At 41.8% G+C, this 12,695-nt stretch overlaps 1 protein-coding gene across 1 annotated transcript; it reads left to right on the forward strand.

Annotated features, from left to right (window-relative positions):
- The first annotated feature begins 452 nt into the window (after nucleotides 1-452).
- On the forward strand, nucleotides 453-11,902 carry fbxo3 (F-box protein 3). Its single transcript, XM_085348522.1, has 13 exons — nucleotides 453-523; nucleotides 605-802; nucleotides 1,586-1,675; nucleotides 1,779-1,942; nucleotides 3,781-3,895; nucleotides 3,982-4,186; nucleotides 4,282-4,327; nucleotides 7,272-7,356; nucleotides 7,439-7,561; nucleotides 7,636-7,751; nucleotides 7,842-7,949; nucleotides 8,024-8,106; nucleotides 9,710-11,902. The coding sequence occupies exons 2-13, from the start codon at nucleotides 708-710 to the stop codon at nucleotides 9,857-9,859; spliced, it is 1,380 nt and encodes a 459-aa protein (XP_085204648.1). The 5' UTR covers nucleotides 453-523; nucleotides 605-707; the 3' UTR covers nucleotides 9,860-11,902.
- Nucleotides 11,903-12,695: the final 793 nt, after the last annotated feature.

A 12,695-nucleotide genomic window follows, 5' to 3' on the forward strand; every position in this document is an offset into this window, starting at 1 on the left:
ATGCGTCCAAACGGCAAATGAATCGCGCATGGGCGAAGCCGCTGCTCCCGCACTGACTGTAACGCAGTCAGTTCTTTTACTGTTATGCTGTTTTGTGGATCACAAGGTTTAAAACTACTTATAAACACACACTCTCACACACAAAGTAACTCCACCAGAGTGCCAGTTTCGGGTCACTTTTGCCGGTCCAGGCCCGGATAAAGGAGCAGGGTTGGAATTGTGACATTAAAAAACAATAATTGCTAAAATAAATTTAATTTGTAGTTCTAAATAAATTCTAACTGCATTTAGGACGTTTTTTACTCACTTTATGTCTCTTCCACGATGTTATTTCTCTCTCCAACAACTTACAGTAGCATGACCAATTATGCAAATTAGGCGATGACGTAATTTGGCGACTTCTAGCGATTTTTCGGACAGCCAATAGTGATTTTCCTTACTGACGAGTTGGCAACACTGGGTGGAACATTTCCACAGTAAGACCAGACAAGACCGTGTCTTGTTACGGACATTTAGGTTACAGGTAAGAGTGCACAGAGAAGCCACAAAATTTTACACCAAAGAAGTCAAAAAATATATAAATATTAAACATCGTTAAACACAGTGACTACCAGCTGGTGGCGGTAAAGTACAGAAGTTCACCAGGTAAAGTTCACCAACAGCCGTTAAACGCTGTAGAAGAGGAAACAGCGTCACTACTGCTAACAATGGCAGCCGCTTTCATGGAGTTACGGATGGATCAACTGCCCACAGACCCGCTGCTGCACATTTTATCCTACTTGGACTTCAGGGACTTGATGCAGTACGTATCCCACACCTCCACGGTGTAGCCAGGAGAGGAAGAAGAAAACACGCCATTGATTTCTTACACAAGCTGCAGGAGGAAACGCAGGCTAGAGGCTAACCGCTAATAACAACGACAGCAGCTCGTTAGGCGAGCCCCTTTATTTTAATTTTTGTTCTTGTAATTCTGAGTAAAGAGTTGTGACAAAAGGTGCTGTCAGTGTTTTACTGCAAGTATTCATGAAAATGTAACTTTAATGGCAGCTGTCACGTAGCGCAGAGCCAACACAGAGACTTTAAAACGCCCCATATACGAGATATGATCGCGTTTACAGTTAGCCGCATGCTAACTGCTGCTAACTATTTGTTTACGTCCCCTGCTGCGCATGTCTGTTAGCTTCAACCCTTTTCATGTTAATCTACTGAAACTTATTATCAAAGTACTAAAAAGCGCATTAAATCCATGTAATAAAAGTACACAGGCATCCGATTCTTTCAGTGAAATCACACAAATATGTTCTGATTATTATAGCAGAAGGGTTATTACAGTTAAGGTACACTGGTTTCCTGCAGCAAAGGTACATAAATATGTCGTAAAACTTTTCTAGTTGATAAAAAAGTTAAATATGTTGTTCAGGTTTAAATAAAATTATTGTTTTAAATAAACATAAATTTTAAATAAAGTTGAGTAGTTTTCAGGATGTGTCATTATATCTGTTTGCTCTCGTGTAAACCACGAGATGTGTTTGAGATAAAACTCCTCTCTCTGTGTTTGACTCCTCCCCCTCTCCCTCCTCCTCAGCTGCAGCTTTGTCAGCAGGCGCCTGAACGAGCTCTCTAAGCACAATCCTCTTTGGAAGTCTCAGTGCTGCAAACACTGGCTGCTGACAGAGTGAGTTCACCCCGACACGTTTTACACCTCGCCGCAGCCTCGCCGCACTCTGACTTTTCACCTCTCTCTGTTTCTCTCTCTCTCTGTATGTATGCTCACTTAGTGACGACCGACTGCAGAGCAGTGTGTCCTGGTTCTGCCTCTTCAAGCAGTACTACACTGATCTGGGCCGGTACATCCAGTATTACGCAGTGCTGAAGAGGGCGTGGGAGCAGCTCAAGAGCTTCCTGCAGCAGAGGTGTCCACGAATGATCGCATCACTCAAAGGTGTCACACAACAGTTCAACAGCTGGATGCACCACAGCTCGCACAGATATCACATGGTTCAAACTGGAAATAGCCAGGCTTTTTGTTTGAAAGGCAACACCAGAATTCTAGACTTTTAAAAACAGAGGTTTGAAAATTAAATAAAAATGTCGTTCTTCATTAACAAAAAGATTCTTTCCGAGTTTGGCTTTCTTTGTGCTCACTGCATCAACAAAGCCTGAAGTTCACTGCACGTCACCACAGTGGATTTTACACGAAACAATCAATATGTGATTAAAATCCAGACTTTCAGGTTTGTTTCAAAGGGTTTAACTAAAGTACAGAATTAGCTGTTTATGAATTACAGCTATTTTAAACACGCCCCCCTGTTTTCAGAGGCTTAAGTAAAGTCAACAGACAGTTGAGTAATAAACAATTTCATGGCTCGCTTCACTTGTTATTAGGGCTGCCACAAACGATTATTTTGATAGTCGACTAGTCACCGATTATTTTTGCGATTAGTCGACTAATCAGATCATCATCCATTGGACGTACAACTTACAGCTTATTGCACCAGCATGCATCTGCTCTTATATAACTATCATTAGCTTACAGCTTTAAGTGTTTAAGGTATGTGCTAACTAAAAATAAAGACATGATCACAGTTTATTAAATTTTAATGAAGTTTGCAGATTGTTTCGGTGAAGTTTAATAAACTCCTTGCTATCTAAAATATAACAGGACACCGGAGTAAATTCTCGAGCATCTCACACTTCTGATAATCAGCTGTCTGCTTGACGTTTATTCAGCTGTGTAAAAACTATAACTTTAATCTCAGCCAAACGATTTACTCAGGAACAAATAAAACACAAAAAAAAAGCCAAACAATATTATTTTTAAGTTATCTAAGTGACTTATATATGTTTAACCTGAGTAGCGAAAGACGGCGGTGGGTTTGAAAACGATTTGCCGGGAGTCCGGTGTTCTCACGGGCTCTAGTGAGCCTAGCCCCCGGCTAGCTATCGAGCTGGTGGGTAACAGACGTCTCTGAAAACGTCGGAGCGCTTTTCAAAATATGTGGTGTCCTGATAAACTGAGCAGATATTTGAGGTTTACACAGCTACAGTCTCGCCTGAAAATATGTTAAACGTTTATTTTGTGACCCAGAAAGAATAATAAGAGTAATATTAAAACTAACTAGCTGCCGCTATTGTTGGAAACGGAGCAGGGCGCTATGGATTCTGGGACACAGCTTCTTCTTTTTTTAACGGCAGCTGGCATCCTTGTACATGCAGTGCTGCCATCTTCTGTTTCAGTCCGTTATTACACTCTTAAATCCTACTACTTATTCCTGCGTCTTTTGGGATCTTAGAAAGCCTCAAACAACACGTCGACTATTAAATTAGTTGTCGACGATTTTAATAGTCGACGTAATCGTGATTAGTCGACTAATCGTGGCAGCCCTACTCGTTATTTTATGACAGATGAAGCAGATGGCTTCAGGCTTGCCTTCACTGCTCCGCCATTTTTAGTGTAACGAGGAGAAATCTGCATGTTTCTGCCAAATTTTCTTTGTTCTTGAGCTAAAAGAATCAAGTTCTTTTGTTTCTGCTTCAGTAAAACAAAGTTCTGCTGTAAAGTGTTTCTTGATGTTTGAAAGTTGTTGGGTTGCTCTCTGCTCATGTTTCTCAGTCATTCACACATCTCGTCACCTTCTTTCTATAAAACTTGATAATCAGTAATTGCATGTAAAGTCTGAGCTCTCCTGAAGATAAACTACAAGAAAACCTTTTTTGTTTATATCTGTCAGCCCCATTAGCATCGCCTTTAAAGGTGATGTTTCCTGTTTCTGTCTTCAGAGGGCACCACCGAGGTGGAGCTGAATGACATCGAGGCACAGATCGGCTGCAAGCTCCCAGACGACTACCGCTGTTCCTACCGCATCCACAATGGTCAGAAGCTGGTCATCCCAGGGTCAGTGTCAGCCTGAGAACACAGACTGTAGCCACGCCCCCTTCTTCCTGTCTCACCTTCCTCTCCACCTGTCTCTCTGTCCTCAGGCTGATGGGCAGCATGTCTCTGTCCAACCACTACCGCTCGGAGGTGCTGCTGGATGTGGAGACGGCGGCCGGCGGCTTCCAGCAGAGGAAGGGGATGAGGCGCTGCCTGCCGCTCACCTTCTGCTTCCACACAGGCCTCAGTCAGTATATGGCGCTGGAGCCTGCTGAGGGGCGCCAGATGTTTGAGAGCTTCTACCCCTGCCCGGTCAGCACATTTACTGTCTGCTTATTCTTTCAAAGTAAATGCTCTGTAGCATTCAGTGGACATATTTGGAACTGTTTCTTCTTTCTGTGTTTCAGGATCAGACGGCTCAGGATCCTTCAGCCATCGACATGTTCATCACAGGTCAGTGCCAGTCTTTATCTGCAACTGTGTTAGAAATGTTATATTCAGAAAATGTTATTTAACATTTTAAAGTATGAATTGTGGTTTTAGGTCAGGAAGTTCTTCGACTTGCAGATGACTCCTGTTTTCATTTTCCTGTCACTGGTGACTTTTTAGGCAGACCATGTGTATAATTTCTGGTCTAAGCGCTCTTACTTTTCCTAAAATCAAAAAACACTTAGAGGTAAGAGTCCAGATTCTTTCAGCTTCAGTAGAATTGCTGTGATCAGGGTGTCGTTCTCCAAAGTTCGTGAAACGGAAGATTTACAAGAATTAGTGAATTGCAAGTTTGACATGGTAATCAAAGCTGACATCAATGCCATCTAGTGGCTCAATATTAAAACTACACCACATACTTAAATTATTAAAATCTTAATTAAACATCGCTTAGAACCAACTGTGTCTTCAAATCAAAATTCAGACTGATGCCTTAATTTTGCTTCAGCAGGAAATCTACATTTGTGTACATCAAATTATGATGTACACAAATGCTCTTTTTAACCCTACGCTGTAACCTTCTACACCTTTAGTCATTGTGGGCTGCGTCAACGCAACGTGTTGTCCCATTTCTTGGTGCACGTCAGGTTATGTGGAAGTTTATGACGTTGGGTTAAGAGGGGTTTTCAATTAAGCCGCACGAGACCAAACTGAAACATAATTTAGGTATAAACCCGTAAAACAGCCTCCAGTTTAATCTCATATTATTTTAAACCACAAACAGAACAGAAACAGGAAGCCTTTATGATCATTCTGAGCACTGCTGTTTCAAGTTTTATTGTCATGTACAGATAAACAGTGTAGCCACATTTACCCATAACGAAATACTTTGGCTCGTGTTCGTCAGCTTTACATGAGCATATAGAAGTATGCAGTTAAATTAAGAAGAAAATAACAGAAAATAGCAGTAATAATAACGATAAAGAGAAAACAAATACTAAATATTTAGAGAATTTAAGACAAGTTGTTATTTACAGTTTGTGAAAAACTTGTGCAATGAGTATTTAAGTGATATTTAAGTTTGAAGAGGAACTGTTAAAAGGCTTTTAGGATTAATGCTGAATCGGTTTTAGGAAGAAAAAATCATTTCATTTACTTTTTGTCTTTTTAAACCTCTATGTTGAAGTATCCTGTAAGCTTTCCAGTAGAACATTTCTGTACGTTCAGTCAGTTAACTGTATTTGACTGGGGTGTAATGTATTTGAGTGCAATTGTATTATCACATAGTTCTTCACAGGAGTTCAGATGAACATTGTTAAGTGTCTCACCGTGCACTCTCCTCTCAGTTTTAACAGCGACAGCTCGTCTCTCTGTTTGATCTGTTTGTTTTTGCTGCCCTGCTGTCGAACTCTAAAGCTGGATGTCACAAGATTTTCTGCAACTTGTCTTCTCGTTCAGTCTGATGTCATTAAACATTTCCAGGTCCAAAAGTCCGTCAAACAAAAAGGTCCAATTCTCTCAGGTGTTAAAATAAACTTTCTACCTGTAATCACAATTACGTGAAAAATTTTGAATTCTGCTTTGTAGAAGTGCAGAGAAAGGTCATGTTCAAATATTTCTTACATCCAGTCTTCATGGTCAACTCAGCGTGTAATGTTAATATATAGAAGGTCGTGTAAAGATTTAAAATGTCATGTTTGACCTCTGACTCAGTATTTTTTTTAACAAATTAATACATCTTCTATATCCACATAAATAAAAAATAATCAATCAATATGTCAGGTGGGTTAAAACGGATTTAAACAGAGCAAATAACAAACCCTGAACCCTAACCCTGCTCTTGTTTTTACTGCAGTCCAAACTTCTTAAAGTAGGCGGACGTTTGTTCGATGCAGTTTTGTTTTTTTAAATAACCCATTTTTCTTTAGTTAAATTCGTTAACAAAAACTCTGCTTCGGGTCTTGGAGCCACACAGCAAACGGAAAACCAAAATTGCCCTGAAATTCACATCATTAAAGGAAACACGATGCCTGAGGTCTTAATTATACTCCGTTGCGGACACGGACAGCTGGAGATCCGGCGGCCAAGAAGTCATTCCTGTTATGCTTCTTTGAAGTCCGCTGCCTGGGGCGTGGCATAGTTGTAATGTAAATTCTCCACAGATGATACTGCGCGGTCGCAAAAGTCAGGCAGACGGACCTCCTCCCTCACTCACTGTCTGAAGATGGATGCAATGAGAAGGAAATGAAGGCAAAAGGTCAACCAACTTGACAGACTCACTGCAGGTTTCTTGGTGGTTTAAGGTTCTCGGGCTGATAGTTCAAGAGATCTATGAGCTGAACAAACTGTCAGACGGCAATTATAGACATTGAAAGTTTCAAGGTGGAAAAAAGAGCAGATAAAGATGCAGGTGAATTTGAGTGTTTCTGACTGCTTTCTTGGTGATGTCACCTACGCTCAGGGTGGAGCCCATAAAGAAAGAAACAACAGGTCTAGCAGTGAATCTGAGTAATCTCACAGAGTTAAGACAACATTTGAATTCCCTACATTCAGTTCAGCATCCAGTGTGCTGGAACACATCACAGCTGTCATCATGTGAGAGGCGGGTCTATCACTGGGCTTACTCGTCTTTGCCGTGGTTTAGCTAAACCCAGGTACTGTCCACGTATCCAGCTGTGAAATGTGATTTGATAGATTCAGGTTTGCAGGAACATTTGACTCAAGTCGTCCACTCTTCATTCATTTGTATAAAGTTGAGGTATAAGCTACTTTAGACCGAACCGAAAGTCCTAAACACGAGACCGTTTCAGCAGCTGCTTGATTTATTTCTCTCCTCCAGTTGGATAAATCACCCAGACAGATTATAAGTTTGTGTCAGTTTGTTCTCTGTGATTCTTTAACTTTGTGTGAAAGCTGCAGAAACCCTGAGCATGAAAACGTGGGAAACTGTGCGTGTTTGTGTGTGCAGGCTCATGTTTCTTGGAGTGGTTCACGACCTACGTGCACAACGTCGTCACGGGAGAGTATCCAATCATCAGAGACCAGATCTTCAGGTAACAACGAGTCGCGCACACGTTAATGAGTGTTTTGTGTGTTTGAGCCTCTGTGAAGCTCAAAGCTGATTTTGCTCTGCAGGTATGTGCACGACAAAAGCTGCGTGGCAACCACCGGCGACATCACCGTCTCCGTTTCTACCTCCTTCCTGCCAGAGCTTTCGTCCGTCCATCCTCCACACTTCTTCTTCACCTACCGCATCAGGTAACTTCCTCTCTGCTCGCCATGTCTCTCACCGCCTCTTTTCAGCGTTTTAATGACCCGGCATGTGTTTTCAGAATAGAAATGTCCAGCAGCGCCTCGCCTGAAGCTGCCTGTCAGCTCGACAGCCGCTACTGGAAAATCACCACCTCTGATGGCAACGTGGAGGAAGTCCAGGGTCCCGGCGTGGTCGGTACGCTGCCCGCATCACACCTGGGCTGCTCCACTGTGATTGGCTGAGACCAGCTGCTGAATGTGTGTGTTTGTGTGTGTATCTGTGCAGGGGAGTTCCCGGTCATGACGCCTGGAAAAGTACACGAGTACGCCAGCTGCACGACCTTCTCCACCTCGTCAGAGTACATGGAGGGTCACTACACCTTCCACAGACTTGGTAACTACCTCCACCTGTAACAGAAACGCCTCCCAGATGTTTTGCTGCTGTTCTCATATTTGTTTCTTTCATAGCCAGTAAAGAGGAAGTTTTCCACGTGGCCATACCTCGTTTTCACATGGTCTGCCCCCCCTTCAGAGAGCCTGTGGTCCGAACGGTAAGAGGTTCTGCAACGCTCTGAAAATCAAAAGACACTTTCAGGGGATTTTAGACTGAAGTCAAAACTGAAACGTAATTATTTGTTGGTTTTCAACATCTGGCATTGATGCACATGGCTGGTTAACTGGAGACAAATGAACTACAAAGACAGGATTACTGCAAAGGGAAGTGGCTGAGAAGGTACTGCAGGAAGACAAAATGAAAAGTCAAACTTCCAGGTTTATGCAGCACAGCTTTACTCTAATGAGCTGAGGGCAGTAAACATAAATATAAGAGGATGAGGAGAACACCAAGATGATATCAAGGACAAGAGCAACTTTAAGGTCAAGAAATTGTTTGTTTAATGCTTTAAGATATTCTTAAATCTTCCACTGTGACAATTTGTTTGTGCTTAATTGGAGATTATTTCAGGTAAAAGGTGCAGCAACTGTAAACTGTCAGGAATCAAACACAAGGAGAAGGATGACTTGATTATGGTTTCTACACATGCATGTACAGAGATAAGAAGTAACGTACCTGAGCAGAGCTGTGTATATTAAAAGAATCAGTAGGAAGCTCTGTACGTATACAGTGATGTACATGATTTCCACAGTGCTGGCTTCAGGTGTGGGTCAGGTGTATTCATAAAGAACCGATAATCCAATAAAATGAACAAATAAATAAATCAAGTTACCAGAATTACTAGTTTCCTTACCTGGAGGGGGAAACAAGATTCCTAAATAACTTTGAATCTTGGAAACATTAATGAAGCCTCAATACTTGGCTGTTGTGATCGCTTCAGTTTCAGGTTCCAGAACAATTTTGATCTTCGGAGATCTGATAAAGTCCCCTGTACTCTGGAGGTTTGTTGCATCTTGCATCTCTCACTCTCTGCAGTCTGAGTTTAAAAATGTAAAAGCTGCAGGCTGAGCTGCTGGTGATGGAAAATCATTAGCTACACTGAGAGAGTCTGACTGTCCAGATTTTAGTTTGTTTGATTTTAGCTGCTGAGAGCAGCCCTGCTGCAGACAGCGGACATCAGGAGCTGACTTCAGGGCCAGTTTGAAGTGTTTCCGTCACACAGCTTCACCGGGGTTGGCTGGCTCGCCTTTTTTCAAAGAACTCAAGCCTAAAATTAATTTAAAGAGTTTACTAATTACACTGTTTACTACTTACAGTCGCTATCTTGCACAACTCACTGAGCTCAGCATACTGTTCACTGCTGAGGGGATGCCCTCTAGCGGCTTTTTAGTGAAACATGACTTCAGCGTAACATCTGTGTCAGTGTAAGTGACACTGTTAGGCTTTCTAAATATCTTGGTATGGTGTGATACCAGTATGGTGTCCAAGCACACCATAAAGTACCTGCAGAGATCACCAAAAATTAAACGCATAATGGCTGAAAAATGACCCAAAAATTCTCTGCAAACAGGTAAAAAACTGGTACAGACGTGCAGATCAGCCACCAACACCGTGTCTTGCTTCTGTATTGGAGGGTTAAAGTAGGCGTCGCCTCCTTTAATGATCTCATTGATCAGCTTCAGACTGTCCAACCTTCAGCACTTGCTGCTCACGCTCTCTGTTGTCTCTTCTGTTTTGTTCCGGGCGACATCTGATCCAAGCAGCAGAAGGCGTTGGCTAGCTACACGCCTCGCTTCGACGACCACGACGACGACGGCGAGTACTGCGACGGAGACGGCGACGACTTCGACGACCTTAGGGGAATCAACATGGCTGCCTTGGAGGGAGCATGGTGTCCTCGACACATCTGACCTCTGACCTCCCAACATCATAACATGCTGATGTCAGTTAATTGGGTCGATGAACATTAAAAGCTTCCGTATGGCCTTTGACTCGCAGCAGGGGATTATGGGACTGGTTGTACCAGTGAACCCACTAAGCAGAGCCATACAGGGACCGAGTCGCACCAACTTCCAGCTGCCAGTGAAACAAAATCAAAATGTGAAAGTGCAGTTTTATAGAAATGGTCTTTTTCTGTTGGGTGTTTAAGCTTTTGTCAGGACACTGTTTGATAAGTGAGGATGAGACGGGCTGGACGCCACTGGCGTTGGCCTTTTAAAGGAGCACCGTGGTGATCTGTGGCTCCCAAACAAACACAGCAGGGAACAAACTGACGCCGGTGGCTTCAGGTTCCAGTTTAGAATGAGGAAAATGCCGATTTGTGTCGACTACAAGACTTAAATCTGGAGGTTTTTTGTGAAATGGAAAAAATGTGGGTCTGTTACTTTTGTCCATAAGATTTTAGTTCTCAGAGGGATAATGCTTCTCCTTCTTTAAATGAGAAAAGCCGTGGTTTTTTTTTGGGGGGGGGGGGGTTTCCACGGCAGGAACTTAAGCCTAACTACTGATAGATTTTGTTTTTTTATGGCTTCCTAGCCAAAATTTAATGAAAGAGATTCTTTTCCAAAAAATATGGAGACTTCACAGTATCTGCAGGTGAAAAGATGTTATGCTGCCGTCTTAAAGTGTAATCTGAGAGACGCTGCAAGCAAATTTCAGTATGTGTGTGGTCATTTAATCCTAGCATGCAGTCATTTGGTGTAGAAAACACCAACCAGCCCAATGTGGCCTCATCGAAAGGATTTTTTTCATCCAACAAATCCATTCAACACCTACAAAGGTAGACAAGGAAAATCTGAAAACCTGAAATCAAATATTCCGAATTTTTCCTGTGTTAGTAAACAGCAGGTATATCGTTGGATTAGCGATGAGCAACCACTCAAATGTCTCACATGTCTGAAGCCTAAACTTTTAGGAATTATTTAAGGCTTTCATATGAGACACTTTTTTAATTTGAGAGAGGCGATTCAACATTAGCCCTCCCCCTAGTGGATAAACTGAGCAGTGCAGCTGTTATGTGTGTTATTAAAAAGGAAAGATCTCCACAGCCAAAGGTTTTATTGCATATTTTTATGGTTTCTGCTCCTTAAATCTGGTGCTTATCCTTTGTCATGTGCCAGCAAATCACACCTTCAGCCAGTATTAAAACCCGAGAGAGACACAATAAAGAAAGTAAATTAATACAATAATAAATACTTGCAGCTATAGATTGATATGTTACCTTTAAGATGAGTTGTAGTCATACGGCTTTAAGTTGGTGCAGTGAAAAAGAAAATCTGGGTTTGTGCTTTTTCCCCAAAAAAAAAAAAATTATTTCAAAATAATGTGTACACGCAAGGGCAGGCAGAGTGTGATAAGAGAAGAGGACTTGGGTTTCTTTTATCTGGGGGTTAAAGTGTTGTATGCTTCACGCTGCTTTCTTAGACTTGAGTTGGTATCTTAAAGCAGGTCTCCTTCCTTTCTGTCCGGTGGAGGCGGGACAGTCAGCGGGTTTGTTTTTGTATGTTTGGATTAAATAAATCTCTTATACTGAGTCGCTTTACTTTTACACGCTCGCTTGAAGGTGATTTTCTCACACACTGTAAAAAGATTAACTCCAGAGCTTTAGTGAGACTTCACCAGCCTTTTAAAGATTGAGTTTATTTCAGATACCTGCCCTTTTCACAGCTTTTATAAAACAAATTGTTTCTGCTCCCTTAAAGTTGATTTTATTCTGATTGGCCAGTTCCTGGAAGCTCTTACACTTTTCCAGAGGAGCTTCACATGTACCACAGGCTGTCTTAGCCGCCAGTTTTTCCAATTGGCTGCACCTTACAAACAGGTTTGATCAGCAGGTAGGCGGGGTTTCTGTGTGCCTCACGTGATTTGCTCTCTGTGATGCCATCCAGATCCAAAAGTAGAAAAAAAAAAGTGTTTTTGCACATACACTGACCTCTGTCAGGTAGCTCCTCTCTTCTCTAGACATTTTAGGATGGATGATAAAATCATTCTTGTACTATAGTGGTAAATGCTGCTGACTAATGTTGCATTTCCTTTGGCTACTTCACAATAAACGTCCACTTCGTTTGTCAGCTTAATACTATTAATGTAAAACTGAAGCAGCACTAAGTGCTCAGTAAGTTAATGCAGTCACTACAGACAACAGCATGACTTTGAACCTTGTCTATGTTAACGGTAAGCTTATTTCCCGTTTACACATCCCCATGGAAACCAAGTAAACACAAAGCAGCAGGCCACGAGCGGTTCCTAGACCTAAACAAATAGTTTTTAATGGTGATCCATACATGAGTATTAAAAAAAATCAATTGCAGTGTCAAGACCAGTGACGCGTAAGACTCTAATTTGGGTTTCCGATGTGAATGTGTCACATCATTACTAAACCTTTCAATTCTGACCTTTTAAAAGCTGAAAATATTAGTTTTGAGTTCAGTTGTGTCCAAAAGTCTTGGCAGTGATGAGTTTAAACACGTTTGCCGTCTTCCCAGTGTAGTTTGGCAGCTAAATGGACACAAGTCAGATGAGAAATCGTGTTCAGAGACACAAACTGCTGTGAGATCACAGTGACCTCAAACATGCATTTAAATTAAAATCTTTAAGACCGCTGCATTAAACTGTGAATGAAACCGTGAATAATAAAGTTTAAACCAGCGGTTACATTCAGCTGAGCGTAATTAAACAAACTCAGTCTGTTAAAGAGTTGGATCCAGATGCTGATGATGTGAGCAGTCTCCACAAACGTCATCAAAT

The sequence above is a fragment of the Diplotaxodon limnothrissa genome, linkage group LG23 (assembly GCF_057381915.1).
Source record: "Diplotaxodon limnothrissa isolate DT_005_m linkage group LG23, D_limnothrissa_male_GT1.1, whole genome shotgun sequence".
NCBI classification, from domain to species: Eukaryota; Metazoa; Chordata; class Actinopteri; order Cichliformes; family Cichlidae; genus Diplotaxodon; species Diplotaxodon limnothrissa.

Excerpts from the sequence above, each read along its gene's own strand:
- fbxo3 (XM_085348522.1), top strand. The coding sequence starts at position 708 with ATGGCAGCCGCTTTCATGGAGTTACGGATGGATCAACTGCCCACAGAC. Across the intron at positions 4,187-4,281 it reads AGAGCTTCTACCCCTGCCCG|GATCAGACGGCTCAGGATCC; the intron begins GTCAGCACATTT and ends TCTGTGTTTCAG. Across the intron at positions 7,752-7,841 it reads CCAGGGTCCCGGCGTGGTCG|GGGAGTTCCCGGTCATGACG; the intron begins GTACGCTGCCCG and ends GTATCTGTGCAG.